The sequence below is a fragment of the Malaya genurostris genome, chromosome 3 (assembly GCF_030247185.1).
Source record: "Malaya genurostris strain Urasoe2022 chromosome 3, Malgen_1.1, whole genome shotgun sequence".
Lineage (NCBI taxonomy): Eukaryota > Metazoa > Arthropoda > Insecta > Diptera > Culicidae > Malaya > Malaya genurostris.
The window spans coordinates 297,067,941-297,087,799 of NC_080572.1; the positions used below are offsets into that span (position 1 = coordinate 297,067,941).

General features: G+C 37.4%; 1 protein-coding gene across 5 annotated transcripts in view; it reads left to right on the plus strand.

The window, feature by feature from the left end:
• Nucleotides 1-19,859, plus strand: part of LOC131434723 (glycogen-binding subunit 76A) — a 47,639-nt gene that overhangs the window by 24,471 nt on the left and 3,309 nt on the right. For 3 of the 5 annotated variants that reach the window (XM_058601772.1, XM_058601773.1, XM_058601775.1), the window contains one exon: nt 19,262-19,430. In XM_058601772.1, coding sequence (XP_058457755.1) covers nt 19,262-19,430 — 169 coding nt within the window. Of the gene's footprint in view, nt 1-18,309; nt 18,726-19,261; nt 19,431-19,859 lie in introns of those variants that run through there. The other 2 variants (XM_058601777.1, XM_058601774.1) reach the window with 2 other exon arrangements.

Genomic DNA, 19,859 nt, shown 5'->3' on the forward strand with positions numbered 1-19,859 from the left:
CAAATTTATTCCCAAAGGCGGTCGCGACACTTATGAGGAAGCGAAGAGTTTCAGGCCTATCAGTCTAAGCTCATTTCTTCTTAAAACAGTGGAACGCATAGTAGATCACTATATCAGGAATGTTAGTTTGGGCGTGTATCCGCTACATGGAATGCAACATGCTTACCAGCGTGGAAAGTCCACTACAACCCTGTTACATGATGTTGTGTACAACATTGAAAAAGCTTTCTCACAAAAGCAATCTTGCTTGGGAGTTTTCCTAGATATTGAAGGTGCCTTTGATAACGTGTCTTTCAATTCAATTCTGGAAGCAGCCCGTGGTCATGGCATACCTTCAAGTATCACAAATTGGATACACGCAATGCTTAGCAATCGACTTCTTTGTTCATCGCTTCGGCAAGCAGAGATTAGAAAGCTGAGTGTCCGTGGGTGTCCTCAAGGTGGTGTACTATCCGCACTTTTATGGAACCTAGTCGCTGATGGTTTGTTAAGGAAACTTAATAACCTTGGATTTCCGACTTATGATTTTGCCGACGATTATCATATATTGATGACCGGTATAAGCATTAGCACTCTCTTTGATTTAATGCAGCAAGCCCTGCGATCTGTTGAACAATGGTGTTGTCAGGTTGGATTATCTGTAAATCCGGGCAAAACATCAATGGTGCTTTTCACTCATCGTAGGATAATCACAGGAGCTCGTCCGTTGCAGTTCTTTGGTTCAGAGGTGACTGTGGTCGAACAAGTTAAATACGTCGGGGTTATTCTTGACTCAAAACTGAATTGGTCTGCTCACATTGACTTCAGAATTAAAAGAGCTTGCATGGCTTTCGGCCAATGCAGACGAGCTTTTGGAAAATCATGGGGACTCAAACCCAGATATATTCATTGGATCTACACAACTATTGTTAGACCAATTTTAGCATATGGATGTCTTGTATGGTGGCAGAAAGGAGAAGTCGCGACAGTTCAGTCAAAGCTAAATCATCTCCAAAGGATGGTCCTAATGGCGATGACAGGAGCATTCACGACAACTTCTACTGCTGCTCTAGAGGCGCTACTGTGTATTAAACCACTACATGTGTTCCTAAAACAAGAAGCATTATCTTGTGCATACCGTCTTAGGGTTACAGGGCTTTGGAACAGTAACCCATTAGATTATGCTACCAGCCACACTCGCTTGTGGTCTCAAATGGTTATGTGGGATGAGTATTTACTCGCTCCTAGTGACCTAACGCTCACATGCAGTGAGCTATCCTCTTCGTGAGGAATGGTTGTCTGGTTGTCTGGAACGACAACTTGATGAACACATAGTTTGTTATACGGACGGTTCTCTTTTGAATGGTCGTGCTGGTGCTGGTGTCTACTGTCGTGAAATGAGGCTGGAGCAGTCTCATTCACTTGGTAGATACTGTACTGTGTTCCAAGCAGAAATCTACGCGATTCTGTGTGGAGTACAATCGGCACTTCAGCAGAGGATCTGTGGTAAGCGAATTTATTTTTGTTCCGACAGTCAGGCAGCCTTAAAAGCACTCAGTTCGAATGACTCACGGTCGAATCTAGTGATCGCATGTCGAACTCAAATTGAAGACCTCAGCATTTCAAATGCTGTTTACTTCTTATGGGTACCCGGCCATTCTGGTATTACTGGAAATGAATGGGCTGATGAGTTGGCAAGAGCTGGTGCAACGAATGATTTCGTTGGTCCTGAACCAGCTTTACCACTTTCAACTAGTTGGATAAAGCACAAGATTCGTTCTTGGGCTGCATCCAAACATGCCAGCTACTGGCGCAGCTTGCAAACTTGCGCTCAGACAAAAGCATTTCTACCAGATTTAAATCTGAAAATGTCAAAGTGTCTACTGCATTTCTCCAAGCATCATTGCAGTATTCTGGTCAGAGCTCTGACTGGACATTGCAAACTCAATTATCACATGGCTACTATTCAACGTGCTGAGTACTATTCGTGTGATTTGTGTGAATGCGATTATGGTACTTCATATCATCTGATATGTAACTGTCCCGCATTGACGCAGCTACGTATCCGGGTTTTTGGTTCTCCATACATGGTTGAGTCTGTGTATGCGGAGCTAAAATTGAAGGATATTCTCTCGTTTCTCACCCAATGTGGTAAGGAGCTATAGTCAGAAGGGTTCATCGTTCTTCCTGAAGTGAATGAATCCCTTCTGTATTCACCTTAAATAGGGTTTAGCAGATTGTTTGGCATCCTTTGGGGGGTACCGAATTTACTTCTGCTCGTGCGAATCGTTCTGCATTCTTCCGGGAGTGCAGAATGGTGTCGCTTTTGTAAGATCTCTAAATCCTCTCGGGGGTTGGAGATTTTATTAACAGCAGACTGTTCGGGACCTCGTAGAGGTTCAGAATTTACTTCTCCTTTTATGTGTTTTTGTGTCGTCAATTTTTCCCATCCTCCTAGTCCAACCCTTACCATTTCCTTTCAATCCTTTCCTCTTATATATCGGGAAAATGATGCTAAAAACAAATTGATGGCAAGGCACAAATCTCCAAATATCAAGGGGAACGTGCCATTTGAGCCAATTTGTTCTGATTCCTGATGTGCTGGTACGGAATAAGATAACACCACCGCCTAGCACACAGCGTGCTTTGTTCAATATCGAATAGCGTACAGAGTTGCCACATTTAAATCTACATGTAAATAATGGAAAAAGCTCAAAATCTGTATCGGGAGATAAGAATTTTGTATTAAAAATCTGTATATGAAAATGATAAGAAATTAAATCGTTGCGCTCTAAAAGTCATTGAATCGAATCTGAAAAAGACAGCTATTTTTTGTTTAGAGATAGCCTTTACTGTAGTGTAATTGGCAACCATTTCCACCATCTTTCCATCTTATCATGAAAACATGAAGAATTCTTATCCTAATATAATACTAATATAGTCACAACGATTTGAGTTTGATAAAACATATTCCTCTTATTTTTTTTAAATATCATATTAGGTATTTCATTATCTATTATTAAATCTACTTAAAAACATTATTTGAACCAAACGATTAACTGCTATAAATTATAAAATAAGCTGAAATTTTTATCCACTTTGTTGTTCATTTCGTAACCTATTTTGAGTTTGTTTTTATCAACACATCATTTTTATTAAAATTTTGCTATTGGGTGAACTAATGGACGCAGTAGGAGTCAGAACTAACCCTCAAAAGGGTCAATTAAATTCGTACCTACTTGTTAGTATTGTCACAAAATCATGATAACGATTCTATCCTATAAAAGCATACTTATTGCCTTTCTTATATAAAAAGTTTATGCAATCAATTGAAAAATTGACTAGTAAAAATTAGCTCGGAGGGTTAAGTTTCCTATACCATTCGACACAGTTAATCGAGTTGCGCAATGTCTGTGTGTATGTGTTGAATAATGTCACTCATTTTTTTCGGAAATAAAAAATTCTGTTCTTTCAAATTTTATTCAACTTTGAAGAACAAAAGTTCTCATATAAGTAATATGAGAAAGGTGGATTCAAAACTACAAGGATCAGCTCCATGTGGTTGTTCGAGCGATTGATGTGGAACAAGGCAACCAAAATTTCTAATGATCTATAATCAAACAGTTCAATCAATCAAACCCTTTTTGAATCCGCTATTGCACGAGAGTCTGCCTAAAATTATCTTGATTAGGAACCCACACCGAACATTGTTTGTTTTAAAGCCGACGAAATTACACCAATATCCCAAATGTATGCAATTATATCATCGTATATACTTGCGATACGGATTTTGATATTAACGCTTCTCTTCATCAAGCTTGTGTTCAAGTTTTGTATGCAAGCAGTGATTTTTATAGCGTTAAGTTTCTCTACCATTCTGCGATTTTGGTTGAAGCGATAAACTTTTTCTCATTATCAATCGAGTTCATCTTATATAAATTAGATACTAATCTTACGCACTCAAAATTTACCCTGGGGTAGTTGTCAATTTCTCAGGCGAAACGACATAACATGGAATTTCATCCGAGCTTGCATGACACAAGATCAGAGCATAGCCAAATTAAAGCTTCAAATCGTTTTATGGCACTTTCTATCTTGCTGTCTAGCAACAACCTACCTCTAGCAAGCTACGCGTAGGACTGAAACGTTAGCTATAATTTTGCTTCTATTTATATTATTTTTACGTTTCGTCTTTGACTCATCAGCGCAGAGCAGTTCAAATTGAACTGCTTAGTGCTAAACTCGGCAGTTCAATTTGAACCGCTAAGCAGACGTAAAGTTTCTGCTACTTACAGAACACTTTTTTGTTTTGCAACGAAGTGCAATGTCTTCTCTGACGTGCCGAACGAAAACGTGTTTTCGACTATTTCTGACCGATGCAGGTATGGTCATTTAGGGGTTAGCCAAATTTTGTGCTAGGGCACATAACCGTTTTCATTATTTTTACGTTTCGTCTTTGACTCATCAGTGCAGAGCAGTTCAAATTGAACTGCTTAGTGCTAAACTCGGAAGTTCAATTTGAACCGCTAAGCAGACGTAAAGTTTCTGCTACTTACAGAACACTTTTTTGTTTTGCAACGAAGTGCAATGTCTTCTCTGACGTGCCGAACGAAAACGTGTTTTCGACTATTTCTGGCCGATGCAGGTATGGTCATTTAGGGGTTAGCCAAATTTTGTGCTAATGCACATAACCGTTTTCATTATTTTTACGTTTCGTCTTTGACTCATCAGTGCAGAGCAGTTCAAATTGAACTGCTTAGTGCTAAACTCGGAAGTTCAATTTGAACCGCTAAGCAGACGTAAAGTTTCTGCTACTACTATTTATAGATTCGCGAGCTTTTAACAGCTTCGCTTTCGCATCGATTGATTATTCAGAGCGATGCTTTCCCATCCCTCTTACTCTTTCAAAATCGTCGTCTATGGCAGGGAAATCCGGTATGCCGGAGATTTCTGGCAGACAAAATATGACACTGCTCGCTACTAATCGAAATTTCAATCATATATAATTGAAAGTACGTGGCTTGATACATTCAAATCGAATCTTAGAAATATTTCCAATCAAATAATGAAATAATATTGATAATTGATACAAAATATACTGAGCTGTAAGTGTTTAAAACCGGACCACATTTCTACCTGTATTTTTCCTTGAGTTTCTAAATTGCACCCCTATATAGAAAATAAAGATGTGTTCCACATCAAAAATGTTATCAAAATAGAGAAAGCCTCAAAGAAGTAAATGTTATATAGAATATAGAATTCATCCGAATAAATTTAATGTTGATCGTAAATCCAGTTTTAAAACTTTCTTAAATTTTTTATCATTTCGAAATAGATTCCAGCATTCAATTCCATACAAAACACTGGTTCGTAAATGCCGAAATATGGTGTTTAGAAACATTTTTTTAATTTCAGTTTTCTGGTCAAAATCCTGTTTGTAGTCTGAAATATTTTTGTGAAATTGAAATTCATCATTGCATTAGCAGTTCATATTGAACTGTTAACGCACCACTACGGTGCAATATAATCCGCCATGTCATGCTATGTCTTAACTAAAGGGACGAAAGAAATAAGTAAAGTTGTTCTTTATAGAGTAACTGAGTTAACATAAATTGATGTGCATCTGGCGTTGCGTGATATAGCATCAAACAATAATCTAACTGAGAGTGGTATCGATAGTTTCTACGTATGTGTGCATCAAGATAAATATACACATTTTTATTCGACCCTTGCTTTTGTGTTTGTTTATTACCGAGCTGTCTACCAACACCCATCCGACGCCGGTCTAGAAATTTCAATTCAACACGAGCAAAACAAACCACGAAAAAGTCATTTTCAGCGCGTGGCTCCAGTCAACGAATGTCATATGAAGGTGACAACGAGTCAGATTATTGCAAAATCGAATGTTTTGCAATTTGATTCGTGAAATTGAAACAACAATCAATTCCGGCCGGTCGTATATTAACAGAACCGGCTGCGTCACTCCGACTGATTTGATTAAATAATATGTTCGGAAAGAATCACCGAACGCATACCAGCTCAATTTTTTTCTACTGCCGAATTGACGCAGTAGGTCCGGCTACTGAACTTGACCTTGACAGTTAAGAACGCCGAGCCGCACGTACACACCCCGCCCAATTTATTTTGTGGGTGGTAAGAACCAAACCCGTGCAGCCGGGCAGTTGGTAGAAATTGGTGGAGAAGCATGGCTGTTCGTATTTTGAAACTCTTTCCATTTAGTCAACAGTTATTGCCGCTTCTGTTAAGCTAGTGGAAGCGGCTAGTGATGTTGGTGGTGATTGGTCTCGAATCAATTTACCGCGGGCCCTCCATTGCGATTGATTTGATTGGCTCGATTGAGATACGTTTTGGAGATGGCGCCGAAAACACATTTCATAATAGGCCATAATTGATTGAATCGGTCACAGTGGTGCGATTTCTCCTGTTAGTGTGGGTAGAATATACCCACGGATGAGCAAATGCATTGCCCAAAACATTGAAAAATAACAATCGAAAATCAACTTGTTGAGCGAAGCATTTCAAAAGTAACCTAATTAAGTTTAAGGAATAAAAAGCAGTCCAAGTAATTGTATTTGACTATTCTCGTCTATCAAAATCATGACTACCATAATCTGAAATATTTTATTTGTGCAAGATTTTAAATGCAAAAACCGAAGAAAAATTTAGCCGGTGCTTACTGAACAAGTGTCATGTCGACTGTTGCAGCTTGGAATAGACCTTCCGCAACAAACAAGCAAGCCATGCTTCCAATTTATTTCTATCCTGTTTGTGCTCTAAGAGCAAATTCAGCAGCTGCAAGATTCATATGGGTGGTCTATAATGTAAATGAAACTGAAACAAACGTATCCCCAGCAATCCGTTTTAGTTTTATTTATTCGACCAGTTCTACTGTCAAATTTAAAACTTGTATACATTGCTGTTCTATTTTTTCTATATTTGAAACACAGATAAAACGCTGCTGGGGCTGCCAGTTTATTTTGTTATAATTTCTAGATTTAAATATTAAAACTGACATAAATTATGCATCTAGAACTAGAACACTCCTGAATATGCCCTAAGTTCGTGAACCATCTTTCGTATTATTTAAGTTTTTTTAGCTAAAATTTGACAGTCGAGCGGTTATTTTTTGTCGAGTACTTGAATTATTATGGCAATACAGAGAACGTAAGAAGAACTTCGAGAAAAACTTACATCGTTTGACAATGTATTGAAACTTCCTATGGGGGCATTTTCTTTGACTGAAGGTAAAAAGAATTACACAGAAGAAATTTTTATTAAAGATATGACAGAGTATTTTTAGCCTGCCATTTTTCAGTGTCGGAAAATAACTTTCGAACTGTCATAAATAACCATGCTTTCAAGCAGAGTTTTTTTTTACAACGATGAAGGACTTCCGGTGAAACCCTCAACGAGTAAGCAAGTTGTATCGTGTTAGTGCGGTGAAAATTTGAGTATTCTGCAAGAAAGGAGGGATTTTCATCCGTATTATCCGGTTTTCTGTTATAGTCCATTGGACTATAAACGAAAATTAACTAGCAATATAGCCTAAGTTGCTGTGCCATCAATCGGTGTCATCTCAAGTGAGGTGACGCCTCCCAGAAGTGAAGAAGAAGAAATAACTGCTTGACTGCCAACTAACTAAACTAAAAGTTAAATTTTCGCATTAAAATATCGGTTCTCAGCCTAAATATGCTTTCGTACGACTTTTGCACTGCAAAATGCCTGCCCGGTTTGTGTACTCGATGTTGTTCTAGTTCTGACATTCTAAAATACTCAAACGGATTTTCTAGACCAAATAACACTTATCTTATTTTTTTCATTCAGTCGGTCAACTGAAAATACCAGTTAATAATTACGAATTCTCAATTCTATTATTCAACTAGTGGTACTATTTATTCTGTTATAATAATCAACTATAGTTCTAATACGTTTTCTTATATTTTTTTGCCTTTCTCATGCTATCACTATGATAAACTACTTTCGAACCAAGACCCGGAGAGCCGAGTGTCCTTGTGTACCATTTGACTCCTCTCATCGAAATCGCAAAATGTGTGTAAGTGCAAATAATATGCACTTGATTTTCTCGGAGATGGCTGAACCAATTTTCACCAACTTAGATTCATATGAAAACTCTTATGGTCCCAAGGAACATTTTCAATTTATATTCGGATCCGACATCCGACGAGCACTTGATTTTCTCGGATATGGCTGAATCAATTTTCACAAACTTAGATTCAAATGAAAGAGCTTGAGCTTGAGCTTGAGCGACCACCCCTGGTTGCTACTCCGTTACTGATCGGAATTAACAGAAATTGTACAAGGAGTTTTTAGATGATCCGACCTGGGACTGGTAAATCATCCTTCAATGTACATTTTCTGGTAATCCCAGAATTCATTGATCAGTACCGGCGCCGGCCAGGCCCGAACGTAGATCGTCTAAGGAATGGGAAGGGATGTTAGTCCAGCACTTGTTGTTACTAGAGGCCGTATATACTACTGCGCACTCCACAAGTATCACGGGAGAAGGATATTTGTTAGTAAAAATTTCAGTATTGGTATTATTCGCGGGCGACTTAGTATGTTCCGGGTTCAAGATGCCCGGATGTACCACTAAATTCATTGACTTCCCGAGTGAACGTTTCAACAATATCCTATATTGAAGTCCCGGCATGTCTTGATTCACAGCTCTTATTCGAGGAAACTGAAGAAAAATTTGCAATACTATCGCGTAAAGAATGAAAACTTCCCTATATTTTATAAATGAAACTACGCGATACAGAATAAACGAGTGAATAGGATTTAGACAAAATAGTTGATTCATTGCATTGACATATTCTAAACAGTTGTTATAAAATCATTTTAAATCACCAAATAAAGGTCAACAGATTTCACGCGCGTCTTTATTTATTATTTATTATTATTTATTATTTCCGCTTTTTTATTTTAATTACTTATTAAAACTATTAATTCGTTATATTGGTTGATCTGGGCAGCCGACTACCGAGAAAAATATTAATTTATTTTTTGAAATATTAATATCAAGTGTTTTTTACTACGTGTTCAATATATCGATATATGTTATCTCTGTTATTAACTTTGTAATATCAACGGATTTGCGCAATAGTTATAGATTATTTATTTATTTATCATTCAATTTATAATCCTGACAGACAATCAATAACATGGAAGAAGAAAACATTCCAAACTCCAAACTTTTTTTCGAATTAAGACGGAAATTGATAGGTTGAATGAAGAGATAATTTATTAAAATAGAGTAATCAGAAGTAAAACATTGAAAATATCTGATAACTGAAAGGAAAAAGAAACTCCTGCAATTGTCGCCTTTTACGACATGGAAGCAGGAACCCAGTGGATCTATTCTTGGTTCAGTTTTTTTCCGCCGGATTCCACACGGCATCTAGGCTGGTACTGTCCGGAGAGAGCTAATAGGTACTATCAATCTCCTAGTGGACCCCAGCCCCTCAAACTTAGATTCAAATGAAAGATCTCACATACTCGTATACCATATCAAACTTATGTTGTGTAAGTCTTGTTAGTTATTGACCAAAAAGATTGATTTAGGAGATATCGGTTATAAGTTTCCGATTCTGGAAGAACCGGAAAAAATAGTGAAAAACCTCCGTCATTCAGAGCGACGAAGTAGAAAGGTGAAAATTTCTTCTAAATTATTCTCAAATTGAAATTATGACAGTTGCTGGACCAACAGGCTTAGATCCCGGTAGCAGGTGAAAAATATCAAGAAAATTGAATTGAATTTTAAAATCTTTGTTTCAAATGAAAGGTCTCATGGCTCTATATGCTACCGTTGAATTTCATTCGGATGCTACGCCCGGTTCCGGAAGTACAGGGTGAAGTGTGTTCAAAATTTTAAACCATCATTTAGAGGAACGATGGACAAATCGGAGAAATTCTTTTAAATATGATTATTCAAAACTTTATTTTTATTCAAGATTAATTTGAAATTTTTTTGAAAAATGCTATAGTAATATTTATGAGTGGAAGAATAACATTCGAAAGGCACCATCTCACTACTAGGATGATTAAAACAGGTTTTTGTCTTTCTCATATAGAAATTCCCATATAGAAAGACTATGCAATCACTTCCGATTCCGGAGTTACATGGTAATATGTGAAAATTAGATAAAAAGTGTGCACTCAATTTTCTCTGAAACGGCTAAATCGATTTTCGCAAACTAAAATTCAAATGAAAGGTCTTATAGTTTCCTAAAAATTTCTAGAACATTTTATCCGGATCCGACCTCCGGTTCCGGAACTAAAGTATGATAAGTGGAAAACTCCCAATTTCATAAGTACTTTTTCACGAACGATACTCAAAAACAGGTACAAATACCATAAAACTGTCTGATAAATTCTTCTAGTTTGCAGAGTTTGTGGGTATAAAAACTTAATTCGGCACTGCTATTTCCCCCTTTTCCTATTCCGGAAGCACCAAAAGTGGTGAAGAAAACCTCCGGAAATAGAATTCACTTCGATTCCTCTTAAAGCTCATATTATCTTTAAAGCTGCTGTGAAGTTTTATCCGGATCCGACCTCCGGTTCCGCAGTTACAGTGTCAACAGTACAACACCGGTACGTGGTGAAACGATGGAAAAAGAAAACACAAAACGAACGATGCGTGCTTAGTTCGTGCTATAAAGAAAACGAAACGGTTACGAATATCTGTTACTAGTGTGTAACATCAGTAAAAGACGGTTACTTACCTTACCTTAGACGGTTACTACAGCTATAGACCTGACACCCCAGGACAAGCATACGTCTCCACATAACTCGGTCCAAGGCTGCTCGTCGCCAGCCACTCAAGGCACGGATGCTTCTGAGATCACCCTACACTTGATCGATCCACCTTGCTCGCTGCGCTCCTCTTCTTCTTGTACCAGTCGGATTAGATTCAAGAACCATTTTCACTGGGCTGTCGTCCGATATTCTTATGACATGCCCAGCCCAACGTAGACGTCCGATTTTAGCTGGCCGTACGATGGGTGGTTCTCCTAGCTGCTGTTGCAATTCGTGATTCGTGATACGCCGTCTCCACGTTCCGTCTAACATCTGCACTCCGCCATAGATGGTCCTCAGTACCTTTCTTTCGAAAACACTGAGGGCCATAGAGAACAACCGGTCTAATGAGCGTTTTGTAGATGGTCAATTTCGTGCGGTGGCGATCGAAGGGTTTTCCTGAGCCCAATGTATGCACGATTCCCTGCCAAAATACGTCTCTGTATTTCTCTGCTGGTGTCATTGTCGACGGTCACCAGTGAGCCCAAATACACGAACTCGTCAACCCCCTCGATATCGTCACCGTCTATCAATATTCGTGGTGGGAGGCGTTGTGTTTCTTCTCTAGAGCCTCTTTCTCTCATGTATTTTGTTTTTGACGCATTTATGGCCAGTGCGATACGCCTAGCTTCAGCTTTCAGTCCGATGTAGGTTTCCGTCGTCTTCTCAAGGTTACGTGTCACAATATCAATATCGTCAGCGAAGCCAAAAAGTTGTACGGACTTTCGGAAGATCGTGCCACTCGTGTCGATCCTCGCTCTTCGAATCACACCTTCCAAAGCAATATTGAACAAGATACAAGAGAGTCCATCACCTTGCCGGAGCCCTCTCCGAGATTCGAAGAGACTCGAGAGCGTCCCAGATACAGCGTTAGTTTATACGGGAAACCGTATTTGTGCAGTAAAAGACGGTGCTGCTGTTGATAAAAATTTTAGCTATTTTATGATAAGTGCGACCGAAAGAATAACAGAATGTAAAGCCGGGGTAAAATAAATGATATAAAAAAAAGAATGTCAATGAATTGAAGTTTATTTGAAAAAATATGCAATTTGCACAGCCGGTAGTGCAGAAATACCGTGCCGGTGGTGTAGTGATGTCAATAATAATAATAATAATCAGTGGCGTCTCGTGTCAAAATTGACTAGTTGTTCACTGATTATGTGATATGATAGCAGATGTTACAGTTCGTTGTAAGTGATAAAGATTGAGGAATGGAGATTCGCTTGTGTTTTTCAATACAATGAGATAGCGATATACTTTCGGATGGGATTTTTTTATTAAACAAACAAATTGTAGAGCAGAGCTGAGTAATTCTTTCTCTTCTTGAATCTGTGCAGTAGCTTATGTGCACGGAAAAGACACTATCACAGCGACAACAGATACTGGAAGATTTATGTCTAATGTATATGAGATGCGTGTAAATACGCGCAATTTCGGTGCGTTCCAACCTGCTGTCATCGAATAAATAAAGATTTCAATAAAATAGTTGAATTTGGATAAGGTTGGGGACGCAGTTCATTTCTTCAATACAACCGGTTGTGCAGTGCACGAGATGCACACGATACTGATAATAATAATAAATATAATAATAATAATAATAATAATAATAATAATAATAATAATAATAATAATAATAATAATAATAATAATAATAATAATAATAATAATAATCCTACTACATGTTTTATGCTGCTGATTCATGATGTTTAGCTTGACTTACATATGCAGAAGTAACAGAAACGCAAGTTCGTTTCGTTTGTTAAGGTTTGTTTAATTGGTTTAATCGAAATAGAGTATGAGATAGTAAGTCTAAGTTCAACTTGGTTCATAAATGTTCCAACTTGTAGGTCATATTTGTTACTGGCAAACGAACCCAACTTCCGGCCGTCTGAATCCGGTTTCGGAAGTATTGGAAATAGTGATTAAAAACTGCAAAAAGGATCTCACTCACTTTTCTTCAAGATGACCAAATCAATTTTCACAAACTTATAGGTTCAAAGGAAAAGTCTTACAGTTTCATACGGAATTCCTAAATTTGTTGTGGATACTACTTCCGGTTCCGGAACTACAGGGTAAACAGGATTTGTAGAGCTTTTTAGATTTTAGAGTCCGACCAAACCTTCCTATTTCTATTCTATGAACAGTTGTTTTTGCTAATTCCTTAGCAATAATTATGATGTTATGAGTGATATAAGAAAGGCATCCATACACCACTAGGTGGATTAAAACAGGTTTTTTTTTGTTCTAATATCTATTGAAACCCGGTTTTTATCTCTCGGTTGTTAGCTTGTTCACATATATTTTGTGACAATATTATTCTTTTACTTACACATTCGGAATTGTCACAATCAGACCGAAGAGTTACGGTGGATAATTCATCGCGACATAAATTATTTCTCACTCACTCACACTCACATGCAAACTGATTTAAACTGGTCGGTTAACCTTTTTATTTATATCCTGAACCTTTGAAAGTCACCTCTTGTCAGTTTCAATTCTACCAGACATTGCTGCACAGTGCGTTTTTTGGGATGTTTTTGTCACTTACCTTTTCCTGAATGCTGTTGGATTTTGAAATGAGTGGGTGAACTTGGAGACATACTTGCTTTCAGGTGGTAGACACTAGAATGGGTCTAGTCCTATTTTGCAAAATCCAGCAAAACAGTAAAATTACTAAACATTTTACATAATTTTTTCAAAGTAAATTCAAACAGTGAGCTTCTATTAAATAGATTCGCACAAAAAACACAAATGTCGAAATTTCATCGTGCTCCATTGGTAAAAATCCTTTCATATTCTTCATCAACAACAATCCTGAAGATTGTAATGTTTGAATATAAGACACACCCGAATGCACACTTCTGAGAAGCAATTATTGCAACAAAATAAGTGCCGTTTTGCATTTCATTTAATGTTTCAATTGTTGATCACTTCGCACTGGGTTGGGGAGTGATGTATGTATTTTAAGACGAATGAGTAGCAAAAAAATGAAAGAAATTAAGCAGATGAGTAACAGCAAATGTCAATATTTATGATGGGAACACATGCATCTGTTTTAATGGAAAGATATTTATAATAATCAGTGCTCATGGCGGTTGGTGTTGACTAATGCTAAAATTAGTATTAAACCCCGAACAGCTACTCGTTTACAAATAGAAGCTTTCATTCATTGTTATACAGTATTGTGGACTCAAATGAAATCTGAACCATTTTACTTATTAATTTGTGTTCTTGATCAATAACTAATACTAATTAACAATTAACCACCGGACACCTGCACACTTCGTGGTGCAACAATATTAGATTGGATTTATATGAACTAAAACTACTTTCAGTCACTTTTTAAGGATTATTGAAAAAAAAGTTGTTATAATGAAGTGGTCAACAAACAAAATGCTGCGCTCTTTTTACTTCTACAAATCAAATTCATGCTAAATAGCGTTTAATTGGTTTTAATCCAAAATCTACCAACTAGGTATAAAACAAAATCAATGTTCAACATTGAAAACCGCTTAACTTCGGCAAACCGCAAAACTGAAAAAAAAAAATTTTATGCCAAATGTCTTAGATGGAAAGGTCCAGATCTGATGTAATTAAAAAAAATAAAACCGACCTTGGGACTTTGAACAATTTTGAGATTTCCGAAATTGAATTTTTTTTATGCCAAATGTCTTATGTCGTTTTCGCTCGATTCCAAACCTAAGTCTCCACCCTAACTGCTTTCGCAGAATTCGGTAATTGTTTACCGAATTTTCAACAGCTGAACGCTCGGTAATCAGTTCAGTAATTAAATTGATTACCGATCGTTCGGTAATTGCTGAACTGTCAAACATCTACCGTAAACTGTAAACCAAATGGTAATTTTTTGTTTGTTTGTTTCCCTTTGGTTTATATTATGTATTTCCGGATTTCAAAAAACAACACACATTCACAAAAACGAATGAAGAAAATTCCAATCTGTTGTAGCTATGGTTTTATTCCACGAAAAAAGAGTCAAATGTTCCGGCTGACCGGAATTATGAGCGCCTTCCAAAACACTGCACAACCCGTCGAGTCCACCAGAAATCACCCTCGAACGAATTGTGTAGGCAGCAAGTGGACAAGTGATACAAAATTATTTTCTGTCTATAGATAAACAAAAAGCTCTTAGTGGTTCTATTGTTTTAAAAACTTTAGCACCTGTACCTCAATCCATACGATGAACTCTTCAAGATTGATGGTTATTTAAAAAACACTTAATGAAAATTTTAATAACTGTTTGACAGTTAGTTTCACGATATTCAGTTTTCACAGAAGTTCGGTTATTGGAAGATAATTTTACCATACGGATAGTATGGTTTATACCGTACTCGGCGACTATCCAGATTTACCGTATGAATTGCATATCTAGTTAAAAAATTCTGAAATGAAAATTTACGTAAAACTGATCGTCCGGTAAAAATTTGCATAATTTTTGTAAAATGACGTTCATGTACCGAAATATCGGTAATTTCTATTGATTACCGAAAGTTTTTATCAGAAAAATTATCGAACAACGGAATTGAATCTTAGTGTGTACCACCTTTAAATCACAAAACCAAGTTTGTGATAATTTTCTGAGTTTTATGGAACAATGCAGATATATACAAACAATTTGCCGTCCTGATTCTTTATTAGAGATACTTGTTACCCTTACTTACTTACTTCACGCTTATGAATATCCTTACGACCATCTATTAGTTGTAATAAATATTTATGCCTGTCGGAACATGTGTATTTTCACAAATTCGTAACATTTCGCCTCGAATTCCCCCTGTTAGCAAACACTTACTACATCCCCCTTTAGACTTACTTTATCCACAATCCCCTCCCTCTCCCCTTAGAAATGCTCTTGGGAAGTGATAATAATATTTGTACTTAACAAGAAGTATCGTATTTTGGAAAAATTCTAACAATTTCACATTAAACTTCCTTTTTAATAGGCACTCATTATATTCACCCTAAAGACCATATTCAAGTTTTCAAAAAAGTATGTATAGTCTTCAAAAAGTATCGCTTCTGTTTAAATAAGATAAATTTTGTCATTGCCCACCCCCTCCCACATGTGAAAAGAAGTGAAGTGAAATGAAGTCATAGTGATCATCTCTGAAGAGCAAGAAGTCTCTGTACCAACTTTGACAGCAATAGTTCCGCAATTATGCCGTTACAAACACTACACTCCCTTTTTTAGAGGCACTTGCTACATCCACCGCACACGAATACCCTTATAATCATATCTAACTTGTGAAAAAAGTATTTATTAAAATACTCTTATGATAATCTATGAAGAGCAAGAAGTATCAGTGCCAAGATTGATAGCAATCCGTTCAGTATCTTCGGAGTTTTGCCATTACAAACACTACAACTCCCCCATATTTGCTACTTCCACCCCCATATAGTAATATCTAAGGTATGCATAATGTTTCTATGGTCTTCAAAATGTATCGATTCTCATCACATTATATTAATTTTTTCATGACCCCCCATGTTATTGACACTTGCTACGCCCCTTACCTATGAAAATACGCTTATGACCTTTTCTGATGAGCAAGAAGTACATGTGCCATGTTCAGTGCTGTAAAACTGTGAATGTGTGCACACACTGACGATCACTCTGCTACAGTAAACTTCATATTCTAACACACTATCTTCGCTGTCGCAGCGAAGGGGTATCATCCCGTTCATCATTCGTTTCTCTTTTTAACGATGCTCAGTTTAACCACCGTCAGTTGATCTCTTGAAGTAACAAAATATCTCTTACAATTCAACGAGAGAGCGACCTTCAAGTGAGGTTCATGTAAACATTCGAATTGGTTCAAGATAGTGGATGAAAGGTAAGCCAGTCAATATAACTGAAATATCAATTACAAAATAAACGTGAATTAATTGTTCCCTCTTTCAGTTTTTATTTTTAATATTTCGAAACACATCTCAATGCATTTCAAACAGTCAAATTTATCAATTTTAACTTGCTGGTGATAATTGAAAACTCAAATGAGAACCGCCACCCTCTATTTATCATTATGGTTGGAGAGAATTTTGTTTCATCGAGTTGATGTTTAGGCCTATTCATTCGCACTTGTTCACTATTCACAGTGAAGACAAGGAAGTCAATGAAACAGATAGACTATTTGGCACTATAAACTGAGGAAGCAGAACTTCAAGTGATTAAGCGCGGTTATTCAATTGACGATGAATTTTGGGAACTTCGGCAACAAAAGTAAAATGAATGAGAATGGGTATGCTGACAGTCAACGACCAAAAATTTCATTTTCATCTAATTATATTCGATTGAAATGAAGTTTTACCGCACTGGCCATGTTTGATAGCAATCCGCTCAGTAGTTCCGGAGTTACGCCAGTACAAACATTACACCCCTCCTTTTTAAAGGCACTTGCTACATCCACCACCCATATAGTCATATCTATGGTATGCACAATGTTTCTGTAGCCTGTCTTCAAAATGTATCGATTCTCGTCAAGTTATATGAATTTTTCCATGGTGCCCACTTTTTTAGTCACATCCCGAACTGAAACTTCCTTCTTTTGCTCGAACGCCTTCAGTATACGTTTATCCAACTGAGGGTTAGCAGGACCTTTTTTTCGACCCGTTTTCGGTTTATCCTCAAAGGTGTTATCCTCACCGATCTTCCCGATTCCATTTCGCACGGCTTTTTCACTTACTCCTTCCATTTTTGCTATCTTTCTCAGCAGTCCGCGTTCTGTGCACCATTTGTACACAATTTTTCGACGTTGTTCTGCTGAAAGTCCACGTATTTCGAAACAAACTAATGAAAACGAATAAACAACTGCACAAGTGGTTAGAGAGGAGTGTAAACAACAGGACGCAGCCATAAAAATTGACAGATTCTAAACCATTGCGAAATGGCAGCGGTTTTTTGGTTGCGTACATACTTTCTGGGACAGTCTTTATGCGCTCGGAAGGAATCGGTTACGTGTAACCAAAGCCCCTAGATGACTAGAAAAAGGCTGTATGCTTTTCTTATACGCACTAGTGATAATGAATATTTTCTATTTATGCATCGAGATATCCGCAAAGTGCTTCAATCCTCAATTAGCTGGTCTATTATAATGTTCTTCATTGTACATGGGATATCTGTTTAAGGCTTGAATTAAAGGAATATTTAAAAAAAAAAAACTAAAAAGACGCGATTTGAGGCTATTCTAAAAACCGGGATTCACTTGCCACCCTGCTAGTATATCAACTAAGCATATTTTTATTAATCAAGAATTCCATTTAAAAGAGTTAATGTATTCAAACAAATATTGCATTATTACTTTTATATTTTCTTGTTTAGTTCTGAGGAAAGGAACAACCACCACCACATTATGTATTGAATTTTATACAAATATTTATTTATTTATTTATTTATATACAGGGTCCGGCACTCGAAGTGTAACCAATTAAAAAGGCCATAAATTCAGTTTGGAAAATTACTTTTACTTAACTCAAAGTACAAAATGTGTAAAAATAATACAAAATTCAGAATTAATTCACTTTTGCTCGATATGACCACCTTTTGCCTTGACTTGATGACTTGAGAGAGCGAAGGAGTTGCTTCGTTTGGCCGAAAGCGGTCAATTTCCGAACATTGTATTTTGTGACGAGAAAATTTTTCCAATTGAGCAATTCGTAAACTCTCAAAACGATAGGGTTTACTTGACCGACCGTTCATACGAGAATTTGAGTCAACGATTGACCACCAGGAGGCAGCACCCGCAACAGATAATGGTACGTTTCTAGTTTGACTGTCGGCATTAATGTCCATTTGCCAGCGCTGCCATGCTAGGGGTACTTCTCGGACATACAGCTACTCCGATGGCATTAGGGTACAATCTGCTGGGTCCTAATTCACGAGTAGAGAGAGAGAGGTAGGTGCTATTGGCCTTGCTGAGGCCGAGGTTCCATACCTGATTTCTTATTTTTTGGTTTTCACCGTTAGTAAGATGTGGTTCATTTTACATTTAGTTGTAGACCGAACTATTAAAATTCAAGTGCTTAGTTTTATCATATTCTATTCCTGTCTAACATTTGCAAGTTTATTGTCTTTCTTATTGATTGTTGCTGGCGAATTATTCCTATGATATCCTTGAGCAGCGTTTTGAATAGTCACAAATCGCAAGAATTTGGTCTTTTTTTATGCATCTATTCGCAGCATATGCAGTCATGAGTTATAGACTTAATAATGGTTTCTGAATTACAACGATCAACTGTTTTTAAACTGTTAACTTTTTGAAATAAATGCTCATGGTTATTGTTGAATCAGGTTTCGAATTAAACGAAGCAGGCAAAAGATTTGTTTTATTTGTTCATTATACCGTAACAGTTACCGTTATCTACACATATATTAGTTTATTTTCAGAATAGAGTGAATCTAATCGCCCGCTTTTTCTCTCATTTTCCTCAGAAACTGCCTAATTTCCATGAGCACTCCAGGCGATGCGTCAGCATCCGGGGGAGGACCTGACAGACCGTGCGGAATCACATCACTGCTACCGATCGGCATGTCGTGCCGTGGTCGTGCCGAAGAGTTTGCCCGTAATCTCCAATCCCGCCTACGAACACTCGGTGCACAGGTGAGATCTGCCAGCTGGAAGCGCTCGCTTGTTCGCATCACATCATCCCACATTCACTAATCTGGCGCAATTGTTGTTTCTTTTTCTTCCTGCATCCTCATGTAAAATTGAAACCTCACATCCTCCTGTCGCAAATCTGACAAATCAGACAGAAAATCAGCTCAAACCGAGCCAGAAAATTGTACACAAATTAATCGTAGCGAATTGATGTCCCGTTCTGTTATTTTTTGTTTCTCCTCCCATACCAAAAAAAAAATCCGTGAGAATTGGACAAACCCGTATTACCTTGGCTCTTTGAGCGAACTAAATTGTCACACGAAACTTTGCGCGCATGCTCTCACTGCTTTCTATGTTCTGCCACCATGTCTCCACAATACTACTTGGCGTTCCAAATGACCCCGCCGACGACCAACGATTGCCATCACAATG